Source organism: Mus pahari, chromosome 8, assembly GCF_900095145.1.
Source record: "Mus pahari chromosome 8, PAHARI_EIJ_v1.1, whole genome shotgun sequence".
Lineage (NCBI taxonomy): Eukaryota > Metazoa > Chordata > Mammalia > Rodentia > Muridae > Mus > Mus pahari.
In genome coordinates, this window is record NC_034597.1 from 77070435 (window position 1) to 77095052 (window position 24618).

General features: G+C 37.4%; 1 protein-coding gene across 1 annotated transcript in view; it reads left to right on the plus strand.

Moving 5' to 3' along the window:
• Tdrd3 (tudor domain containing 3) overlaps positions 1-24618 on the plus strand; it is a 136451-nt gene that overhangs the window by 49817 nt on the left and 62016 nt on the right. The window contains exons 4-10 of the mRNA XM_021202958.2: positions 4228-4388; positions 6457-6598; positions 9316-9387; positions 11869-12018; positions 16468-16608; positions 17069-17225; positions 18472-18597. Coding sequence (XP_021058617.1) covers positions 4228-4388; positions 6457-6598; positions 9316-9387; positions 11869-12018; positions 16468-16608; positions 17069-17225; positions 18472-18597 — 949 coding nt within the window. The remainder of the gene's footprint in view (positions 1-4227; positions 4389-6456; positions 6599-9315; positions 9388-11868; positions 12019-16467; positions 16609-17068; positions 17226-18471; positions 18598-24618) is intronic.

The following is a 24618-nucleotide window of genomic DNA, read 5'->3' on the forward strand; positions in this document are numbered from 1 at the left end:
TATTTATTTATTATATTTAAGTACACTGTAGCTGTCTTCAGACACTCCAGAAGAGGGAGTCAGATCTTGTTACGGATGGTTGTGAGCCACAATGTGGTTGCTGGGATTTGAACTCCGGACCTTCGGAAGAGCAGTCGGGTGCTCTTACCTACTGAGCCATCTCACCAGCCCTTGCCAAATAGTTTTAAGGGTAGCTTTTCCATTATTGTCCTTTTTAGAAATTATTGTACTAACACTTATGGCATCAAACTTGCTCTGTGAGATGGCTTTGAGTGTATTCGTTCTGTGTAGATTATAGATTTAGCTTTTCAATTAAGAAATTTCACTGACCAGAATATTAATCTTAAAGCATAAATGATTTAAAATATTGATGTGTGTACATTTAGGGATCTTTGAGGTTTAGTATTAAAGTAGGTAGCCCTGAAGCTTCTTCTGAAGTAAACACTAGAATATATGAATGGTTCTGCTCAGGTGTTCTGTCCCCACCCCTTCCTACACTAAGAAACAATTGCATGAATTCTGAGTTTGTTCGTTGACTTTAAGTACATTTTGGTTTGCGTATGCAATTATAGTAAATATGTATCAATTCCTTTGATGGCTTTTTATTATTGTTATTTTATTATTTTTATCAGTTTTGAAAATATACACTACTTCTAAGAAGCAGCACATAATAAGAGATGAACACAGGGGCTGAATCAGTGCACCATAGAGTTAAGCCACTTTCCTTTTATAAGATGATGCCAAATTACTTTACGAAGAGTTGCATCACTTATATTGCTTTCAGTAGAGTATACAGGATCTATTTGAAAGGTGCCTTTATGACACTTGAAATTACCAATTTTTTCCCTGAACTTGTGGTTGTAAAATACATCCTTCCTTAGGTTATTATTTTTCTCCCAATAAATTTTAGAATCAAATTACTAAATCTCTTAAAGTGTGCTAGAATTTTTACTGAAGCTGCATATAAGCCCACTGACAGTTGACATCTTTATAGGATATGATGTGATGGTACCAATCAAATGCTGTAAACTGCCCATCTGAAGAGAGAGAGTAAAGAGCCTCAGTGTGGAGCATGTACCACTCTGTCGTGTAGTAAGTCTGTGTTAAGCGACAGCATGAAACCACTGAGACTAGAGTTTGGAAGAAACAGACAGAATAAATTCTGTGGATTAGCCCAAGATGGCTAGTTTCTTGATCTCCAGCCAAACATGTAAATAGACACATTCTTACACACAGGTGGAATTTTAAATTTAGGCTCTGTATTCGAGAGAAAATGTTGTGTCTTTCTTTGAGAGTCTGGCATGCTTTGTTTAACATAATGATTTCCAGTTGCATCAGTTTTTCTGTGAACACCATGATTGCACTTCCTTTATAGCTGCATACAATTCCATTGTGACGTGTTCTGCATTTTCTTTATCTGTTCATTGTTGATGGATAAGTAGGCTGGCTGCATTTTCTACCTGTGGTAAATACTGCAGCTATACACACGCTTATGCAAGCATCCTTGTGCTGTGCTGACTTAGGACATATACCGGAGTGCAGTGGCAGTGTCCTGTGGTAGGTGGATCTATTTTCAGGTTTTTGAGGAACCTCCATACTGATTTCCACAGTGGTTGCACAACTTACCTTCCCACCAGCACTGAGTAAGTGCGTTCCTTTCCCTCTCTATCCTCACTAGCATTTGTTGTATTTGATTTCTTGATAATAAATAAAAAATTTGAGATTCTTGGCATGAACCTCAAAGTAGTTATGACTTGCTTTTCTCTGGGGACTAAGCCCATCAGAATATTTAAAAAAAACAGCTAATGAATACTATTAAAGCTACTTATTGGCCATTTCTGTTTTCTTGTTTCCTGGATGGCTAATGATGTTAAACATTTTTTCAGGTATTGATTGGCCATTTGTATTTTTCCTTTGAGACTGTTCATTAGCCCATTTATTTATGATGATTTCTTTTGGTGTTTAATTTTGGCGTTTATATACATGTGTGCATATGTACGTAATCACATGTCGGACACTCAGGTGACAATCTTGTTTCCCTTTGTGGGTTCTTCATCCTGGGGATTATTGGTTTTGTTTGACAGACACTCCTGGAGGTCACACTTGTCAGCGCTTGGGATTATTTCCTGTGCTGTTGGCATTCTCTTTAGAAAAGCCTTGTCTAGTCCTGCGCTTCACGTTGCTTCAGCTATCTTCCTTTAGTGGTTTCCGAGTTCATGTTCTATGTTAAAGTCTTTGATCTATTTCCACTGATTTCTTTTTAACAGGGAGATGGATTCAGAGATGGATTTAGTTTTATTCTTTTACATGTGAAAAACCAGTTTTTCCATCATCTTTTGTTTTAGAGCTTGTCATTTCTCTAGAATATGTTTTAACAATTTGTACAAATCAGTAGGTATCTGTATCTGCTGCTGTGGCTGTGTGGGCTTATCTCTGGGTCCTGTGGCTCAGTCCACAGGTGGGTGTGTCTGTATCTGTGCCACTTTTGTTTTACATAAGTGGCTACATAATATAATTTGCAATTAAACATTGTACTATCTCTAGTGTATTGTAGAGTTTATGGGTCTATGCATAATTTGAATTCTATTTGTCTCTTGCATTGAATGTCTATTTCTTCCCCAATATTTTAGGGAAATGCCCTTTATAATTTCATGGAATAGATTCTTTATGCTTTTAGTGTTTATCTTAGCTCTATCTATGGATTCTTAGGTTTGGGTTCTTGATCATATTGAGTAACTGACCTATATAATCTCTAATACCACCAGTGAGAAGGGAACCTCTTTACAGTTTTTATTATGTATATATTAATTTAAAAATAATTTAAATATTTTATAAAAACATTAAAAATAATTAGAAAAAAATAGTGTATATATGTATTGTGTATGTGTGTGTATACCATGGCATATGTGTGGAAGTTAGAAGACAACTTTTGGGAGATCTCTTCTTGTACCATGGATTGAACTTCATGGTCTCGGGATTGAACTCAGGTCTTTCGGCTTGGCAGCAAGCACCTTTACCCACTGAGCCACCTCCCTCACAGGAAGCTGTCTTTGTAAGCTGCTTCTTCTGTTGCCTTGTTCTGCAGGGAAGTGCAGGCTGCTGCTCTTCTGTGTCCTCTGAGTGACTGTCCTTACTGCTCCTCTTTCCCAGTACCCTGTCACTGCCTTGGTGGACTTCTGAGGCATTTCTTCCCTCCTGTAATAACTCCTATTTCCCTTTATTTTTAACTCTTTCTTTTATTGGCTCTCTTGGCAGCTGCCTCTAGTCTACCATCTTTCCCAGAAACAGAATTTTCCTCTCATAGCTAGAGCTTAGATGAATGATTAGACGAGATAAAACTGAATGTGTGATATTGTTGTTCCTGGTTAGTGCTGGGCAGTAGATTTCTGGTTTAGAGACTTACTTTTTTGGGAAATATTGTGTAACCATTTGCCAACTGTTATTTCTTTTCTGAAAGTATATATTAATTTTTTTATGTACAGAAATATTTATTTGAAAAACTGTAATTTTAAAATAGCCCTTCTATTTTGTTATGTGGAAATGTTCATTTCTGTTAAATCTATTTTTTTAGATATAAGCAAATTAAACTGTCTTTCCCCAGTTTTGCTATCAGCATATTATTATATAAAACTTTTAGCTTTATAGCTAATTACGCCATTGATTTATTTTGTATTTTGACTGAAAGTTGGCAAGAGAGAACATTTTTTCTCATAGATCATCGGATTTAATATCATTTTCAAAGGGAAGTATAGAAATAAGTGAGACACAGGCCGTGAACTTTGTGCATCTTACACTTTGGAGCGTTGAAAAGTTGATGTGTGAATAGGGAGCATTCCTTTGAACTACTGCCATAAGTTGATGTCCTTAACACGCTGTCATGTAATCTGTCTCCTGAACTCCTGTTCTTGTGAAAGGGGAGGGAACAGGACTTATGTGAACTGTTTCAGACACGTAAGACTAAGAGTGTGACCTCTGACCTTTTATTCAAAACCAGAGCTGCTTTCTTAGTGCTTTCGTGCATTGGAATTATCTGAAAGTGGATTTGAAAGGCCTTCTGCAGGCCTCTTGAAATTTTACCTCTGTGAATTAATAAAGTGAGTTCAGTCTTGACTTCAGTTGAAGCTATCTCTATAAATCATAATAAATAACCATTAAAGATAGGAAAATTGTGTGATTGAAAGTAGAGCAGTGGTTAACAAATGACTTTTGTTCTCTTGTGTGCAACAGCTTGAAGGTCCATGTGTTTTACAAATTCAGAAGATCCGCAATGTTGCTGCGCCAAAGGATAACGAGGAATCGCAAGCTGCGCCCAGGGTGCTCCGTGTGCAGATGACGGATGGGCATACAAGTTGTACGGCGGTAGAATTCAGTTACATTTCAAAAATAAGGTGACTCATAGACCTTGTTAAGAGGACCTGAGGGTGCTTTTCAAACCTGATTTCACTGTCAGAACTTGAAAAAGCAGGAATGGAGTCTAAGTGATTGCTGTCCTTTTCCTTAACAGATGCTGGGGTGTTCATGTCTGTTTTGTCTAACAGACAGTTAGGAACGAAGTTAGTTAGTCTTCATTCTGTGATAACTATAAAACAGATTTAAGATATATATGCATGACTTCTTTTTCCAGAAAATCTTTGGTAATTCACTGTTTAGAAAACATTAGAATATCTTTAAATATGTTTTTTTTTTTCCCCTAACAGGATAGCAGCTTACTGTACATATTTGGTGTGTTAGTACACTATTTAAGATTCTAGCCAAGTTTGTAGGCTAATGTACTTTCTGAGGAGATATTTAAGGCTAAAGAGGTTTGTGGCTTCCTACTTTGCAAGAAAGAATTTTTTAATGAGCAACCTTCCAAATTCTTATTTTGTTTAAAAATATGTTTTTTTTATATTTTATTAAATCTTTGAGCATTTAATATAATGTATTTTGATAATTTTCTCCCCTTCCCAACTCCTCTTAAATCCACTTCCACTCCTTACCCATGCTGATTGCATGGAATTGGCAAAACTGTGTTAGTGTAATTGTGTTGCTGATAGTTACTGCTCTCAGCGACTGCCCTTTGACTACAGAGCTCTTAAGGCGAGGTTAGCAGGGCTCTCTGTGACTCTTCATTCCATCAGTTTTGAGTTATGACTAGGAATGTTAAGCTTGTGAGGCTCAGAACAATTTTAATGACTTTATTGAGATAGGACTGATAATGTGCAATGATACACATATCAGACATAGCTGATACACAGAACGATGTCTAATCTGTCTAACTCTGTATGGCTTCTCTGAAGTTTGAGAATGAGGCACAGTCTTACTTCTCTTTACTAGTGATTTTTTATTGGCCATCTTTTAGAAGGCTGTGGTGTTGATCCTCGCTGATTTGATGTTGCATGTTATCAGCATGTGATGAATTTCATGAGCCTTAAAAATGTGAATAATGAAGCCATTGCAGAATAATTCTCTTAATTCGTCCCAAGTGTTTCACGGCAGACTATCTTAGGAGTCCCGTTGGAGAGCCTTTCCCCTTGCTGTGTGTAGGAAGGGATGGAGTAGGATTTATATCTCTGTGCTTTTACTTCAGAACAAACCTACATGATGAGGGGGATTTCATCCTGAGTTTCCTTTAACAAAGTTGTCTCTGGTTTTTGTGCAAGATTTTGTGATACAAGGTTTATCAAGCATCTGAATTACACTGGCCTATGGTAAACCAGTCTCATTACACTTAATGCTCATGATTTCTGCGTCAGTGTGAAACAGACTTTTTAAAGTTATTGAATAACTAATTCTCATGTTCAGATGGCTAACATGGCTAGAAGACTAACAAAAGGATTTCTATAGATTACTATGGCTCATATAGGTGATACATTTCTGTGTTTATTACTGGTTAAATATATTTTTCTATATTAAAATTTAATTTAATAATGATATATATTTGTCCTGTAGAGCAAAACCTTATAGAAAAGAAAGGGAGGTATTGTGTTCATATATGCTACAGTTGGAAGTGCTTTCCTGGCTGGGGCGGTGGCTCAATGGTAAAAAGCACTTTGTGCTCTTGCATTTCAGTTCCAGGTTCAATTCCCAGCACTCTCATGGCAGTTCACAACCATGTATAATTCCAGGGTCCATGGTTCTGACTCCATACATACACACAGAACACAAACAGAAAATACATTTTTAAAAAGAAAATTTTTTCCCTGTCTTTCCTTTTTCTTTACCACAGCTTTGTGAGGTAATATTATTCTTGTCCACATTTGTTGTAACTTGTGGAAACTGAGGCTCATTTTATTTTTTTATTTATGTATATATGGATTGATTGATTGGTCTTCATTTATGGTGATGCATTTTTACTTCACAGCTAGTCCTCTTGGAATTTAGTTATTGTGACTAAGTCATACGGCCCCTTTTCAGTGTGGAGGAGTTCCAATGCAGCTCTAACCACTAACTCCTTTTGTTTTTCTTTTGCATCAGCCTGAACACACCGCCTGGCACAAAAGTGAAGCTCTCTGGCACTGTGGACATAAAGAACGGATTCCTGCTCTTAAGTGACTCTAACACCACAGTTCTTGGTGGTGAAGTGGAACACCTAATTGACAAGTGGGCTTTACAGAGAGTAAGTGTGCAATACAGACTATTAGAACATAGGAGCTCTTCCCACAGCGCGTGGTAGAAGTGGCCTTTTGTGTCAGAGTTGTTAAGATAGCACGTGATGCTCAGTAGGGAAACTGCTGTACTCCAACAACATTCTTCCTCTAAAGGAAGTGACAATTTTCAGTACCTATTACATTTTACTCATGTTTTAGATGTTAATATTATAATATCTTGACAGGTTTGAAATTTTTAGTTAAGAAAAGCATATATTAAAGTCAGATCAATGCTTATATAATTTTCCAACATCCCAGCAAGAATCTTTCCACTTAAAACCATTAAGTCAGGTAGGAACTTACTCACTTCCAACAAAGATACACAGACAAGCGTGCATACACTCTTGTCCACCATTCTACTTTCTGTCTCTATGGGCTTGACTATTGGAATATCTCTTAGACATGCCATAATAATAGTATATGTTCTTTTGTGTCTAGCTTATTCTGAGTGCAATAATATCTATATATGTCAGAGTTTCCCTCCTTTTATTGGCTCAGTAGTATTCCATTGTTTATGAACACTACATTTTGTTTATTCATCTGTCATTGGGCATTAGTGTTGCTCCTATCTTTTGCTCACTATGGCTACAGCTGCTGTGAATGTGGGTGCACAAATAATAGCTCCTTTTAGCTCTTTTGCATGCATACTTACAGAGTTGCTGGATTTTATGGTAGTTTTGTTTTATTCTTTAATAAGGTTCTGACTTGTACACTGGTTATTTTCTCATAGTACCTATTCTGTGTGTGTGTATACGTGAGATAGAACTACTTCTTGATTCCATACGCATTATCCACTGCACAGTGATGCTGAGCGTCTTGTTGTGAGGTTGTTATTCTCTGAATCCTCCATGCTATGTTATGCTTTCTGCATTGTACACCCAGGTTGGATTTACTTCTTCCCTTAGAATAGCGATCCTATGCTATGTAGGGCTGGGTTGTGTTAATATACTGGCCAGGTCACTCATTGTGTGTAAAGAGAGCTTAGGTCTGGCTTTTGGACTTTCATCACTGCTAGAAATAGGAGTCTAAGTTGTTTTTAAATTTTCATGTTAACAAGAAATGTTAATTTACATTAGCTTTTAAAGGACGTTTAAGTGCAAATTGAATTGATTTATAGCTGTTTACATAATCCTTTCCTTGTAACTGAATCAAAACTGAGCTAAGGGCCCTGGATAATCACGGATGTGCGCCATGCTTCTTTTGTTTTTAAATGAAAGAGATTGATAACATGCATGTAGATTGTGAAGAAATACGACATCCCTGTTCCATTTTATTCTTCTTTGCTCATTAAGCTGACGTTAAGTTGCCATTGGGCTTATTATTCACTCTGTAGTTTACATGAAATGTATGAGTGTTTACATAATGCAGGAACTCTGGAATATGTTACACAGTACATTACCTGGTGAATTTTCAAAAACACTTTGTGACTCTTTTACATTGTATTTTCATCATAACATTTGTAACATTAATTAGCACAAGGTTCAAGTTGGGAAGGTATATTTACTAATTGACAGATGCAGTGGGAAGGGTGACAGAAAGGCGTGCTGCTGAGCTTCCCGTGGCCCCATGGAAGGACGTCAGAATGGATGGGGGGAAGTGCTTTGTTGTTTTTCTAATTCTCATTAGGCAAGCTTAAAAACCCTGAAGCTCCTGTTGTGGGTTTGTGTTTCTAGCTGCATTTGTAGCAGAAGATGACCTAATCGGCCATCAGTGGGAATAGAGGCTCCTTGGTCTTCCAAACTCCATATGACCTAGCACAANTAGCACAAGGCAAGGCCTGGGCCAAGTAGTGGGAGTGGGTGGGTAGGGGAACAGAGGTGGGGGGAGGGGTATGGGAAACTTTCGGGATAGCATTTGTAAAATAAAAAAAAAAAAAAAAAAAAAAAAAAAAAAAAAAAAAAAAAAAAAAAAAAAAAAAAAAAAAACCCTGAAGCTCATAGAGTTTGGAGGCTTGCCTCTATTAAATCTAATCAGGGTCTCGCAGGTGTTTGCTGTCAGACCTCATGACTTGAGGTTGATTGCTGGGATCCACATGGCTGGGGAGAATTGACTCACGCAAATTGTCCTCTTACCTTTACACGCTTGTGTGTTAGTGTGTTCGTGCACATACACATATACGTGCAAAGTACAACAAAACTTTTAAAAACTCAGTTGCTTGAATAATTCTTCATAGTATGAATTAGTATAAGATAATTTGAAGAATGTTATTGTGTGACTTTACATATTATGAACCGTAGGATTCTAGTATTTAAAGTACTAGAAATCACCCTTATCAGTAATGCTTTTTTCTAGTAAGTATTATCTTTAAAAATGTTATTTTTGTAGAGAAATTTCAGACATTATTCATCTATTGGTTATGTGTTCCAAAGTAAAATTGTTCTTGCCAGATCATATTTTCTATGAACTGACATTATTTTGAGAAGGTCTGCTTTCTCCAAAGGACACCAGCTTGAAAAATATTTCTAAAAATTAAACTTGAATGTATTTTGGTTAGGAGAGATAATGAGAGAACTTTCCCAGCTTACAGAAATAAAGACTGCAGTATTTTCTGTGTTGTAGTTTGAAATGGTCTAAAGAAAGCTGTTGTGTCTCTACATTCTACTGTAAGTTCTGCACTTCTGGTGTGTGGGGCTAGTGTGTTTATATGCGTGTTTTATGCTTTATGACTGATTTTGTTTTTAAACAGAGCTTGTTAAAACATAATAGAAGCAATATTGGAGCTGAAGGTGGCCCACCTCCTTTTCTACCTTTTGGACAGGTAAGGACTTTGCTCCTGGCAGGTGGATTCAGTCAGGAAAGAATGCTCTTCATTGTACTTAAGCTGAGTATGGCTTTGTGCCAGATTATTTACTCAGATGTCGTAGAATTATATCGAAAAATGAAGGTCAAGAAATTTAATAATATTGCCCTTATCCCTAAGATTGAAGCAATTAAGAATTATGTATGTAGAACAAATTACAGCTAAGATAGGTTAATGGAAAACAGTATTTAAATGAGAATTTTAAAAGTAAAGAGATTAAAAATATATATGCCAGAATTTTTCCCCAAATTCTGTTCTTCAGCTTAGCCGCCATTCAATTGTTCATCTTAGTCAGACACCTAATTTTGTTTTATGTTGGTGTTTTCAACTACAGCAGCCTGGATTATTCTTTTATAAAAAATAAATAATTGGATGTGTAGTCCTTAATTTTTAACCCTTAGTCTTAGTTTTCTATTACTATAACAAAACACTGGGACCATGGCAACTTTTAAAAGGAATTATTTAATCGAGGCTTAAAGTTTCAGAGGGTGCAAGGCTATATCAGGTCTGGAAACAGTGGCAGGCAGACAAGCGTGATGCTGGCCAGTAGCTGAGTGATTACATGTTTATCTCGTAGTGAGTGAGAGAGGGAGGGAGAGACGGAAGGAAGGAAGGAAGGAAGGAAGGAAGGAAGGAAGGAAGGAAGGAAGGAAGGAAGGAAGGAAGCAAGCAAGCAAGCAAACTAGCTAGCTAACTGGGAATAACCTGGGCTTTAGAAGCCTGCTGCTCAGTGACACACGGCCCCCCACCAAGCTCACACCTCCTAACCTTTCCCAAACCTTCTACCAGCTGGGGTCTGGGCATTCAGCCATGGGAGCCATGGGAGCCATGCGGGCAGTTCTCATTCCCACCGCCGCTTCCTACTGTAAAGGAGATTGGAGGAAGGTCTGAGCTGCCTGTGCCTTGGTGTCCTTTCTGTACTTACCTTGGACTTGTCTTCTCCGCACCCTCCTGCCCTTCTCTTGCTTCACCCCAGATGAGGCTGAGAGCACTCCCTGTGGCCTTGGCTTTGCCTTGTTGGCCACCACTATAGTTCTAAACTGGTTTTACTCTGTACTTTTCTTACAGAATGCTAGCTAAAGTGAAGGCAAGTTGGGACATAAAAATATGAAATCGAAACCAACATTTTATTTTGTATGTTATTTGAATTTTGTTTGAAACTTTGGTACTAAAAAGACACCTAGTTGATACGAAGATATGGGATAGGACCAGTTGATTGGCATCTTTAAAATAATTGTCATGAGCTATACTTAGAATTAAATTAGAGTCATTTCTGCATCATGGGCATGTCCCCTCTCCCCTTTTAAAGATAAAGGAAGATAGAAAGTCCAGTGTTGTAGCCCATGTTAGTAACATTCTGTTTGTAATATAAGATCCCAGAGTGAAAATATTATAGTAATTTAAACTTGAAAATCATAACTGACTTACTTGTACAATTTTACTTTTTCCTGAGACATTTGTAAATTTTTTCTTAAATTGCTTAAGATATAAAAATGACTTTTTTTCCTAGAGAGTTAATGATTTAGTTACTGTACAGAATTGAAATGTATATTATTATAAATGTAGGACTAGGAAGTGTAACAGAAGATTTGGTTTCAGTGATGGTATTTACTTTCTTCATTGTGAAGCGCCTGTGCAGCGTATCGCAGTGGTTGGTAGTAGCCCTCTCTGCACTGCTATAAATGGCACGTTAGTCTTGGAGGAAAAATACTGTTCTTGTGTAACACACTTGAGAATATTTCCTCTTCTCCCTTTCATATAGGTAATGAGCTGAGGAAAAAAATCTGTTACTTTAGAGGGCTTAAATTAGTGTGGAGTTGAGAATACAGGGATTGTTTTCAGATAGAGACACCTGTTTTAAATTATGATATTAATAGCATAAACCTTAAATAAAACAACAATAAAACTTTGTATCTTAATTGGGCATGTTTTTAGTCTTTGACTTACAAGTTCCAACACATTTTTTTCATGTTATTAAGTGAACATAGATATTGTGGTGTGATGTGAAAATTGAACTCTAATTACAAATCAAATTTACCTGGTCTTAATTAATGTAGACAGCTTGAAATCTACAACAGTTTTTAAGTTATTAACCTAGAATGAAACTTGGGTCTTGCAGTCCAGTTTGTTTTGTAAATGTGTGGCCTCATTTAGGTGATGTATGCATGTATGTGTGTCTGTATGTATGTATGTATGTACGTACATACACAGATACAATCTTTATCTTAGATTTATTTAAAATAACATTGTAATCAGCTTCATAGTTTTTGTGTGTGTGTGGTTTTTATCTGTTTTAAGTCTGTTGGATAGAGTGGTAGTTTTGCCTTTACCAATGATAAGAAATATGAATATTTCTTTCAAGGAAATAGTTCTTACGAAGAATTGTATTTCTTGGAATTTCTGTTGGAATTACTGAGCGATATGAATTTATTTTCTCAGAAGTGTGCATCTAACGTCCAAGTGGATAGCAGAGAGCTTGATCGAAGAAAGACATTACAAGTTTCCCTGCCTGCCAAGTCTGCAAATGATAATGATGAATTTGAAAAGCAAAGAACTGCTGCCATTGCAGAGGTTGCAAAGAGCAAAGAAGTAAGACGAGGGTTTTGCCAACTTCTCCTGTTGCATTCTCTGTAATTCCCTTGGTCATCACTGCTGCTCGCATAACTAATCCCCAGAGTGCTCACGCTCCTCTCTCTACAGACTGGACAAGCAGAAGAAGGCCATGTACCTCTGGGCATCCCAAGGCACCTTGACAATATTGTAAATATTTCTGTTGGTGTGAAATCCACTTAGTGCCCCTCCTTTCATTTCTTTCTCAGTTAAACAACTAAACACATTTTCCTTTTGCATCATAGCTGAGGTTCCCTGTTACTAGTTGAGCTGGTTACTACTTTCTCAAGATAATCTCCCTCTGTAATGCTTGCTTCTGAAAAGGGAAATTTGCGGGGAATGAGTTCTGAGCTGGGATCAATTAGTACATTAGAATTATGTCTTGCTAGCTTATTTTTTATGTTAATTAGATTACAGCAAACACGTTACTTGTAGGATTATATGTGGCTGTATGATGACACATGTACGTGCACACACATGCTCTCCATCTATGACCATAGTTGGACAAGCTGGTTTTAATTTCTTGTTTACTTGGACTAGGTTTTTTTATCTTTGTTGATTGATTTTTTTCACTTTGATATGAATTTTTGTGAGTTTCTTGGATAGAATTTTTATTCATTAAAATTGAAATAGCTTCCTGTGCTCAGAATACAATGAAAGTTTGTGAATAATCACTCTTGTACTGAACTTAAAAGCGTCTCTAGGAAACTTGACATTTGCTTGTCCTTCCTCTTTCCTTCCTAGCTCCAGTTCAGAGTCGGACCAAAACCAAACCCTCTGGACCAGGCAGCCCAGAGCATGTCATGCTGACAGTGCTAAACTGAAGCACTCTTGTGCCCTGTGGGCCTCAGCTGTCAAGTTAGGATCAATAGTGGGGGTTGTAATCGGTCATATCAAACCTCCACAGCGTCCCCTACACCCTGCACATAATAGGACACCCCATTGTGACAGTTATCACAAGTGTTGGTATTCTTCAGTATGCTTTTCATTCTAAGGCACTTAAGACCATTAAATTAAGTATATTTTTATGTAGTTTATATGAAATATATTCATTCCCCCAAAATATTATCTGATGTTTTAGATTCTAAAATTTAGAAGAGGCTATTTGGTATAACCTGTTCCATGGATTCATGTGCATCTTAAGCTTTCTTCCTAAGGTTTTATTTGTGTAGTTACAAATGTCTATATAATGTACTTCACTGTTATAATTGATCATGTTTTCTTCACAAATATAAAGAATGATACCTTTTTTTTTAGGACAGAAACAGTTTTCAAAAATTCTTCAATTTGTGTATGAAATTGTTGAAGTTCTAAGTTAACTAACTCAGGACTTACCCAGTGTTACCCAGTAGCAATTTTAAGGAGTAAATTGACATGTACATTATGGACGATCTACATTGTAAATAACAAAACCTACAGATAAATGTCACACAGCAATTGTATACATATACATATATGTATACATATATGCATATATACACACACACACTGTATGCCTCAGGTTAGTGAAATTTGGTCAGTGCTTTGAGGGAGGTGAGAAAATTAACTGTTATAGCTAAGGAAGAACGATTTATAGAAAAAAGAAAGCTGCAGAAAAGGCTGTAGCCAGGAAGGTGCTCTGTGCAAGAGGGAGGAGCAGGGTAATGGAGGTCTGCTGCAGCATCCACAAGCTGTTGAAAAGACACTGACTTATCACTTAAAAATTTCAAGCTTTTGAGTCTTTTGCTCACAGCAATAACATTGGCCAATCTATATCTAAAAGGGCTACTTCTGACTGCTTCATTGAGATGGGTTAGAAAGAAGGAAGATTGGAGTTGTAGACAAGATGGGAGATTACCAACTTGATTCTGGCAAAGAAGTGACAGTATCTTTCTTCACTCTCCATAGGCTGAGCAAACTTGTTGCTTTCAGAAATTTTGAAGTTAGGGATGCTTCTGAGAGATAGAGGGTATTACAGAAGCAGAGAAGTAAAGAATGACTAAAGATGTCACACTGAGATATTGTCAGAGTATCTTGAAATCCAGAGTATTAGAGTGGAGCATATGCAAGTGAAGGCACTCTGATACTCCATTTTGAACGTGTGAATATTGACATTCATACTAGATACGGTGTTGTAATGTTTAATAAAGAGTGAGCCAGAGGAGTGTAATTTGAGAAGAGCTTTGGCATAGATAGCCTACATTTGAGAATTCTATGTATTTGGATGGTTTGATGCTTGGCTCATGGAATGGTACTATTAGGAGGTGTGGCCTTGATAAAGTGTGGCCTTGTTGTAGTAGGTGTGTCACTGTGGGTGTGGGCTTTAATACCCTTGTACTAGCTATCTGGAAGCCAGTCTTTCCCTAGTGGCCTTCAGATCAAGATGTAGGAATCTCACCTTTTCCCACACCATGCCTGCCTGAACGCTGCCATGCGTCCACCATGATGATGATGGACTGAACCTCTGAACATGTAACCCAGCCCCAGTTAAATGTCGTCCTTATGAGAGTTGCCTTGGTCATGGTCTGTTCACAGCAGTGATGTGATGGTATTACTGATGGTATTGGGCTAAATCAGATCACCAAAGGAGTGAGTGTTTGTAGAAAAGAGAAAAGGTAACACACGTGGTAAGATTTTAGTTTTGGAGGATAGAGGAATAGAAGTCAGTTCCTCCAGATTGATCATTAGTATAGAGAGAAATAAGACAATTTGGGTATGTGTCATGGGTAAGGGAGTGAGGAGCACTTACCAAGGGTAGTTGAAAAGTATTGATGGTTATTGATTGATTGATGCTGCGGCATTGAGGTTATTGACTCCCTTTACACTTATACTGGTGTGGTAAACATTTGGAGTTTGTAAAAGTAAGAGAGCAAGTGTAATCAACAGGGACAAGGCAAAGCAGTGAGTGGCTAGCTGGACCATGAGGTGTAGGCTGTTGTGATGGTCTTAGGGATGCCTAATCTACCCACCATGATGGGACCGCACTGGTCTGCATAGTTTATGGCTAGGGAGTTGCAGTTATTTTAAATCCTTGAAACAACTGAAAATGCTGCTCTCCCATTTTTGACCCACTAAATGCAAGGAATGTTAAGGAAATAAAATGGGTGTATTTCATTGTCACCGAAAGCAAAAGCACTCTGGAGCTGTGGAATATAAATCTTAATTCAAACAAGTCAGACTCCAGACACCAGGTAACTGTGTTGTACCGAAGGACTAATTGCCATGTGCACTGGAGCCTTTGCTCTGTGCAGTGCTGAGGTAACACTGTTGGTGATGTGCACTGGAGCCTTTGCCCTGTGCGGTTGGTCGGTGCTGAGGTAGCACTGTTGGTGATGCCCTTTAATCCTCACAGGATTGGGTTGGGAAGCAGTGAAAGGGGAAAGTGGTTTGCCTGAGGGAAGGAGCAGAGGTTCCCATGAACTAGCTTGTCTAGACAATTCAAAGCTGTGTCCTGTGCTGCAGTGCCTGCCTAATGAGCTTCACTCATGTCTACATAAACTGCGCTTTTAAAACAGTTAAACATGGCTGGGCGTGGTGGCGCACGCCTTTAATCCCAGCACTTGGGAGGCAGAGGCAGGTGGGTTTCTGAGTTCGAGGCCAGCCTGGTCTACANAGTGAGTTCCAGGACAGCCAGGGCTATACAGAGAAACCCTGTCTCAAAAAAAAAAAAAAAAAAAAAAAAAAAAAATCAAGCTTTAACTTGCTTTTAATTTTACCAAAGTTATCAGACAGAAAAATATGATATAATAAGATTTCTCTTTTGATGAATCAGCTGTGGGATGCCTTTCAGCCATGATCTTGTATCTTCCTAAGTCAGTGGTCTTCATGTTCTATTTTTTCATAATTATTTTGAAAAGAGATGATTAATGAGATTAAATCAAGTTTCAAGTTTATTCAAATACATCAGCAAAATAATGACATATATGATGAATGTAAACAAGGAATTAATAAATGAATTATACTCTTTGTTCATGTTGTGTTTAATTTCTAAGATTATGTAATGATCCACAGCAGACATGAGACACTTTAATTGACTATTGGGTCCGTTTAGTACTTTGTTTAGACTAACCTTGAGCTGTAGATGGTTCTAGGGCTTGGATCCAAGATTATTCAAATATTTTACTGGAGTAATTTAGACAACTAATCTTTGTGACGTTTATATATCTCATTTTAGTCTGCATTGATGCACATATAGATTGGTTTTGGTGACTTAATTAAAATCTAGTAATTTTCTTTTTGCCCGGCTGGGACTTGTAGAAAGAAAATATTATGGTTTATAGATGTTTATGCTCTGGTATTTATAAGTGTCAGTTATTTTATTTTTTTACTTGTGAAAAATAATTAAGCTTTAAATGATTAACTTTTCTGGTTTTTAAAGTAATATCTTTGTTTGTATGACTATTTAAAAATACTATTTTCTTATGTCTGTTTTATTTTTCCCTTATCTAGACCAAGACATTTGGAGGAGGTGGAGGTGGTGCCAGAAGTAATCTCAATATTGGTGCTGCCAGTCACCGAAATAGGGAGGTTTTACAGAAGGAAAAGGCTTCCAAGTCAGAGGGCAAAAATGAAGGTGTCTATAGAGAACTGGTAAGTGTGACGGGTCAGTCGCAGAAGAAACAGGGTATGTTTTGAATAGCTTCTTCTTCTTGGTTTTGTTTTTTTAATTTCTTCTTTGTACTTTTGTTCAGGTGCAATATAATTCCATTTTTTTTCCTGCTGTGGATGGGGAAGTATAATTATTTGTTTTGTTTGTTTTTACGATAAAAATGTATGAGGTCATGTTTTCTTTGCCATATTATTTTCTTAAGAGCTTATTCTAATATAGCATAAGCTTTTCTTTTCTTTTTCTTGTTTTGGATTTTCAGAGAAACTTACTATAACTCACATTCTTCCTTGACTGTCAGTGTGGAAAAACAGTAAGTCAGAATGTTGTATCAGTGTGATAGTTTTGCTATAGCTATGAATGAAACTTTGAGTAAAAGACAGTTAAAATGGATAGCTGGCTTCATGTAAGTCCTCAGCATAGCTGTTTCTTTGTTCCTTTCAGGTTGATGAGAAAGCCCTGAAACACATAACGGAAATGGGCTTCAGTAAGGAGGCCTCGAGGCAAGCGCTGATGGATAATGCCAACAACTTGGAAGCAGCACTGAATGTCCTTCTGAACAGCAGCAAACAGAGACCCGTCGTGGGCCCTCCTCCTAGAGGTACATTTCACATGCAGCAAGATGTGGGCAGGACCAAGGCCGGGTTTTATACTCTGAGGGCGATAGCATTAGGTAACACTGGTTCTTAGACGCTAGAGGCCTGGAGACATACAGGTCATGCAGGCTGCTTGCTGTGAGTGTTTCTCGTCTCTATATGGACTGTGTCTAATGGTGACTTTTTGTTAGAGTTGTTAGAGGTAAGAGAGAGACCGTGATGCACACTAACGTGTTTTAAGGCTATGTCTAGATCCGTGCCATTTTATTAAAGACTCACCGCTCTCCACTCCCTAAAATCAACCGAACAGCATCTTTTACTTGGATAAAGTGGTACTGTTTGAGAAATAGCTTGAGAAGTATCCCTGCATATAATATAAATAACCATACATATGCATTTTAGTATGTAGAGTGATATTCTAAATTTTCTGTGACTGTGTAAGATGCCTTTAAGTTACTGCAGTGTTTTACTATGCACAGATATAATTATGTTAAGCTTGATAAGTCAACCTTATTTTTTCGTAGAAAGAAAATACATTTTAAGGTAAAATCTTTTTAAATTAAAAAAAAGTGATATTTGCTTATTTCTTTTTTTTTTTTATAAATAAATCTTTTTTTTAAAGGTTTATTTATTTATTTATTACATGTAAGTACTCTGTAGCTGTCTTCAGACACTCCAGAAGAGGGCATCAGACCTCGTTATGGATGGTTGTGAGCCACCATGTGGTTGCTGGGATTTGAACTCTGGACCTTCAGAAGAATAGTCAGTGCTCTTACTCACTGAGCCATCTCACCAGCCCATATGTGCTTATTTCAAGTCTAAGTTTTATGTTCATTTGACAAATATTCGATAGATCATATAGAGTAGTAAGTGTATTTCTTAATAGCTTTATTTAAAGCATTTTTATTGTTAAAGAAATTCACTGAAGACAGTGAGAAGAAATGTCTGTACAATCTTAGTTATAAGATTTCTTTTTTTTTTTTTAAATTTATTTATTACTATACATAAATACACTGTAGCTGCCTTTAGATGCACCAGAAGAGGGCGTCAGATCTTGTTACAGATGGTTGTGAGCCACCATGTGGTTGCTGGGAATTGAACTCAGGACCTTTGGAAGAGCAGTCAGTGCTCTTACCCACTGAGCCATCTCTTCAGCCCCCAGTTATAAGATTTCTGATTGTGTTTTAGTGATCTCTTCTTTTGCTTTTTACACGATATGTATGTATGTATGTGTGTGCTTTTCAACCTAAGGAAGAGGGAAAGGCAGGGGTCGAGGACGATCAGAAGACGAGGAAGACCTGGGAACTGCAAGACCGTCAGCACCAAGCACATTATTTGATTTCTTGGAGTCTAAAATGGGAACTCTGAATGTGGAAGGTAGGCTAACTTGAAAACACTATTAAAAATATATCAGTTTCTTTTTAAAAGAATAACCTCATTCACAGTAGTATAAAATTATTTCTATTCTGGATGGTTGTTTAGAACTTTTATAGTGAATTTCATGTCGCCAAAAACATAGGAGAAAGTTTTAATTGTTACATTCTGAGAACAAATGCCAGTTTACTTTGCTTTTAATTGTATGTTGAGTAATATTACCAAAGTACTCCACCCAACTCTTAATACATTGGAAAGCTAGATGTACAAACAGATAGTTGTATTGGAAAATTTACTGTATCATGACCTCATATTGCTTACATTATTTCTGAAATTGGTCTGTTTTTCCTCACATGTACCTAAGTGTATGAAACTGTTACTGGGAGAATATGCTTTCCCAACTGTTTCCATGATGTACAGTAATGAATAACATAAATACTGAAAGGGCCAATAAGTGTGTTAAATATGTATCTTTTTACAAGTGTAGAATATGAGAAATATTTTCAAATATTGTGTTTAAAATATTAAAGGTTAAAATCATGTTATCTTTTAGATTTGCTTTTTAATTCAGACAAATAAATTTAGAAGCAAAATGCTTTTATTTTAAAATTTACTTTTATAGGATATTTTCTTTATTTACATTTCAAATGTTACTTCCTTTTCTGTTTCCACCCAAACCCAGAAATCCCCTATCCCATCTCCCCTACCCCTGCTTCTATGAGGGTGTTTTTCCACCCACCCACCCACTCCCGTCTCCCTGCCCTGGCATTCCCCTACTCTGGGGCATCTAGCCTTCACAGGACCAAAGGCCTCTTTTCCCATTGATGCCCAATGAAGCCATCCTCTGCTACATATGTGGCTGGAGCCATGGGTCCCTCCAAGTATACTCTTTGGTTGCAAATGCTTTTAATACAAAATTTAAGTGTCTATATTTCATGAAAACTGGGGTTTATCATTGGATTTTACATTATATAAATTTTATATACACAAAGTATATATGCAAATATATACTTACTTTTACATATATAGTTTACATATATATATATTATAATATAGAAATTATAGAAAAGGCATTTTGAAAATATTTGGAAAAAAATGAGTATTTGATATAGACAGTTTGTAAAGGATAACACAGGAGAACAGTGTTTACTGATAGAAGACTGGCACCGTTGTTTCTATTACATAGTGTCTCAAATGACTGGACAGTGTGCAGCTAAGGTTTCCGTTGAGCTTGTGAGCTAAGCTGGTGTCCGTGTTCCTCTCACAGGTTCCTGTGCTATAGGCTGTGAAGTCAGTCCCTCACATGTGCTGGACTGATGTGCTTGGTGGTGGTTGTTTTAGTTTTGCTTTTTATTGCTGGGGCTGCTATCAGCTCCTACAAACAGTCTTCATGTTGCCTCGTGGACAGTGTAAAGATGCTTCTACAAGGTCAGCAGGGGAGTCTGCTGCATCTTTCCATCTCACTGTTTCCTGACTGACTTCTCAGGATCCTAAGCCTTGTATCCTCGAGGGCCCCAGTCACACCTCTTGATCATGTCATCTCTGACTCCTGTATTTGCATCCTAAGGTGTCTCCTAAACCATGACTTTGATTTCACATTTCTCTTTAGTGGGATTGAGGGTGTAATTCATCTGTGATTTGGCATATGGAAGTGAAATATTATTGTAGTTTATAACTATGCCAGATCATATCTGATTATCATATTATGATATTTTGTGCTAAGCCCTGTTATTTCGTGCATTTTAAAGTTTATACTAAATAAATGATAACATTCACTAAGTAAATAGTTAAATCCTCTTAATATGCATTTCTAAGCTCCAAAGTTGAATTATTCTTTTGTCTCATAAATGGCAGTACGTTTTCAGACATATTTGGAATCTGTAATGATGTTTAGACCTTTATTTGAAAACTTTATTGTCAGAATAAGGCCACTTAGCTGTGTGAGTGGGTTAGGCAATGCTTTAGTCAGGATGACCCACAGTCAGTAATGATTTCCTGTGTCGTGGTTAGTACTGTCTGAGCAGACATGGCTTCCACCTACTGCAGCCTGCTGTCCCAGGCTCTAACGATATGGACACCATACAGGAGAGATCCATGTTTCCACACATAAGTATAAAAAGCTGTACAATAAATGAATATACTCATAGACAGACGTCATTAGGCTTATAGATTTTCTCTGTTCTCTTGACCGTGAGTTCATGGATACAGTGAAGACCATAGGATTGACGAGAAAGCTTGATTTGTGGTTGTTCTCAAGTGTATTTATTTAACATAATGTTTTGTTATTCTTTTGTTGATATACTTTACTAAGTGACAATATTCTTAACTGACCTGGAGTTTATAGGAAAGAGCAGTTGAGACCAGTATCTGAACTGGTGTTTAGGTGATTTTACAATTTTGTTGTTTCCTTTTAATTGGAGTTAAAGCCTAGATTATATTACTTGGATTACATTCTAATATGATATTTTCACTGATGATAGATGTTCAACTTTTTCTAAGGAACATCTATGAAGCTTTTCAGGATAATCTTCACAATGCATAATGGATAGAAAAACTTCTGAAGATTGTTATGATTCCATGATTTGGTTTAGGTTTATATCAGCATTGGTATTTGGGTCTTTATAGAGGTGTATAGACTTATAGCTTCAAGAAATGTTTGTAACTAGGAGGCATAGCTCAGTGATCAGCACTTGCTCAGTATGCCTGAGGCCCTGAATTCAATTTTCAGTAATACACAAACTTACACATATCACGCACACACACACACACACACACACACACACACACACACACACACGCATGTGCATATACATGTACATATAACATATTTCACACCCATGTACACATGTACTTATGTGCATGTCACACATATATGCACATGCATGCATGCACACATGCAGTTCTCATATTATCATTGAATACCAGAGTTTTCCTTAGCATCTGTGTTTTGATTCTGTTAACTTCAAGCTGTCTCAGGATTTTGTTTAGTTTTAAGATTCCCAAAAGTCAATCGGCTTAGCAAGTGTCTTCATTTAGTTTCTAGACACCATGGACACAAGCAGCTTGGGAAGAAAGGATCTGTTTACAGTATACCATGAAAGGAAATCACCATAGGAACCTGTAGACAGGAACTGAAGCAGAACCATGGAGGAATGCTCTTCCCTGACTTGCTCCCCATGGCTTGCTCAGCCTGCTTTCTTCTATAGGATCACCTGCACAGGGCTGGCAGCACCCACACTATTGGGCCTCCCATAGCAATCACTAATCAAGAAATGCCTCACAGACTTTCCTACAGGCCAGTGTGGTTCCCAGGAAGAAGCTGGTTCTGGATGGCTTGTGTCATTTTGGTTATGTATTTCTAAACTAAAATTATAAAACTCAAAATGCTATAAAATATGGGTCTTTTTGGGTTATGACATCATGCTGGAAAGTGGGAGATTTCATTTCTGACCTTATAATGCAGATAAGAGTCAAGTTGTAGGCATGCTAAGATCACTGGAATATTTATTTATACTTATAACCCATCCTTAAGTCATATCATTGTGCCAAAATTAGAATACAAGTATTTCCAGTGTTTTGTTTGACAAATATTGAATGTGTATCAGATTCTGTAGTGTTTTAAATTTATTGAGGAAATGTATTATCTTTTAAGGATAAGTTTTTTTTTCTGTTAAATTTAATACAAATTAGTAATACATTTACTTTCGTATATGTAATTCTTCTAGAAGATTCAGGTATGCTACCAGTTCTTCAGTTTTATTTTTAAGTGTTTCCTCAGAAGTAATTTATCATTCTTAGAAACTTTCTTCTAGCATTAGCTTTAAAACCTTCCTTTTTCAGTGCAGGCAGATGAACGAGTGCTTCATGCACACTAGCCAAATGTTTGAAAATTGAGCTACATCTCTAGTCCTGAGGGACTGTGACCTGGAAGTGTCAGCCAGAGAAATACTTCTTCGTTCCACATGTTGTTTCTCAGAGTGTTTTATCACAACAATAGAACGACAAATTTCTTGTGATTTCCAGCCTGCATATTGTAGAAATCTTATTTTACATGTATTACCTAGATAGATATTTTCTTAAACTAATTATTTAGTTAGCCATAAACTACACATATCTCCAGAATTTACTAGCAGCCAAACCGCCCAAGAACTTAGGTGTTAAGAGAGTGTAAAATACCTTGAAAAGAGATTATGTGGGTCTGTGTGTTCCTTCTAGACTGCAGCTTCATTAGAACACCATTAGCTGTGCTTTTAATTCAAAATGCTCTAAGTATCCATTCCTCTGAAGCTTTGAACTTTTCTGTATGGGAACTACACCAAATAATTGAGTATTAGTGACTTGTGGAAGACCACCTCTGTTGAAGAGACTGCTTTCTAAATTTATGTCATTTTATTTTGAGCGTAATATATAAATAATTTTCTTAGCTGTTTTGTTCTACTAAATACAAACTTACTAAAGCATAAGCTTTTCTTTCACTTTTCCTGTTGTAAGATTTTCTCTATATAAAGTGGTGGATGCTGTGTACGGAGAACCGCTGTACTCTAGGAACTGTGCTAAAGGCTTGCCAGCACCAAATGATGCTGTGATTCCTATGTGTTTGAGAAAAGAACTAAAGAACTCATAAGAACTAAAGAGCTAGGATTTGGGATATTTTTTATTTTCCAATTCATAACGTTCTCTGACTTGGCATTTCTGAGCAGCTATTATGTTGGAAAGAGCCGTCAGGAGCTCAGCTTTAAGACATAATAAGTCTGTACAGTCAAAGAGTGAGATCAGTAAGCAGTCACATTTAGCAATCAAACCCAGGAACAGGGCCAGCAGAGGTACTTGAGCAGCCCCTGAGAGTGGGAGCAGAGGGAGGAGGATGCTGAGGGACAGGGGAGTGCACTGTTAGACGGCTCACAAGGACCAGAGCAGGCTGGGAGAGCTGGCCTTTCCATTTTGCTGCTGCTGTGTATAGTTACGCCCACCACGTTTGATTCAGGCTATTGGTGATTTAAAAACGAACTCATACATTTTCATGAAACTTTATAAATCAGCTTTTGTAAGACGTTCAAGCTGAGTCCAGCACAACCCTGATTGCAGCCTCTCACAAAGGTCGTGAAGTGACCGGTTTAGAACTCAAGCCAGAGAATACAAAGGCTGTGTGGACATTGGAACAGATGTTTGCAGAGTCATTCAGAATAGAATATTCAGTCTAGTACAGAAGGTTAGTAGGACCGAATCCCCGACAAGAAGCAGCTCAGGGGAGGAGTTATTTCATCTCATGGTCTGCAGGTGACAGGGAAGCCCTGGCTGCCAGAGCAGCGGTGGTGGGCAGGTCGCTCATGCCTGGGCCGCCCAGAAAGGGGCAAGCCTGGGAGGGCTGGTGCCTAGCTGACCCTCGCCATTTTATCTTTCATTCAGCGCAGATCACAGCCTTGAGGATGGAACTTTGCACATGCACAGTGGAGTCCACTCCCTTGGCTAACCCTCTAGAGATACCCTTACAGGTACCCATCTAAAGGTGTACCTCGCAAATACTACATGTTTTTCTTAATCCAATTATTTGACAACCAAAATTAACCATCACAATGGGTTTAGGTCAGTGGATTATTTCTTCCTGTGGACTCTGCATTTTTTATGATTTATTTTTTCATTTCTATTTTATGTGTGTGTGTGTATGTGTCTGCATAAATGCTTTGTGTGTGCTCGCCTGTAAAGAGCAGGGGAGGGCTTGTGATCTGTGGAACTCTAGTTCTAGGTGGCTGTGGGCTGCGAGGCCGCTGGAAGAACAGTAGGTTCTCCTAACTGCTGAACCTTCTCTCGGCCTCCCCACGACGGTAGTTTTTAAAGATTTTATTTTGTTTGTAAACTATTTATAAAATACACATGATGATTTAATGACTTAATGTAGAGTTGATAAGGAAGGATAGTTTCTGGCCTTATGCTCTACAGTCTAAGTCAGAATCATAGAAAATACATCTATAGAAGAGTTTTTTTTTTTTTTTTTTTTTTTTTTTTTTTTTTTTTTTTTTTTTTTTT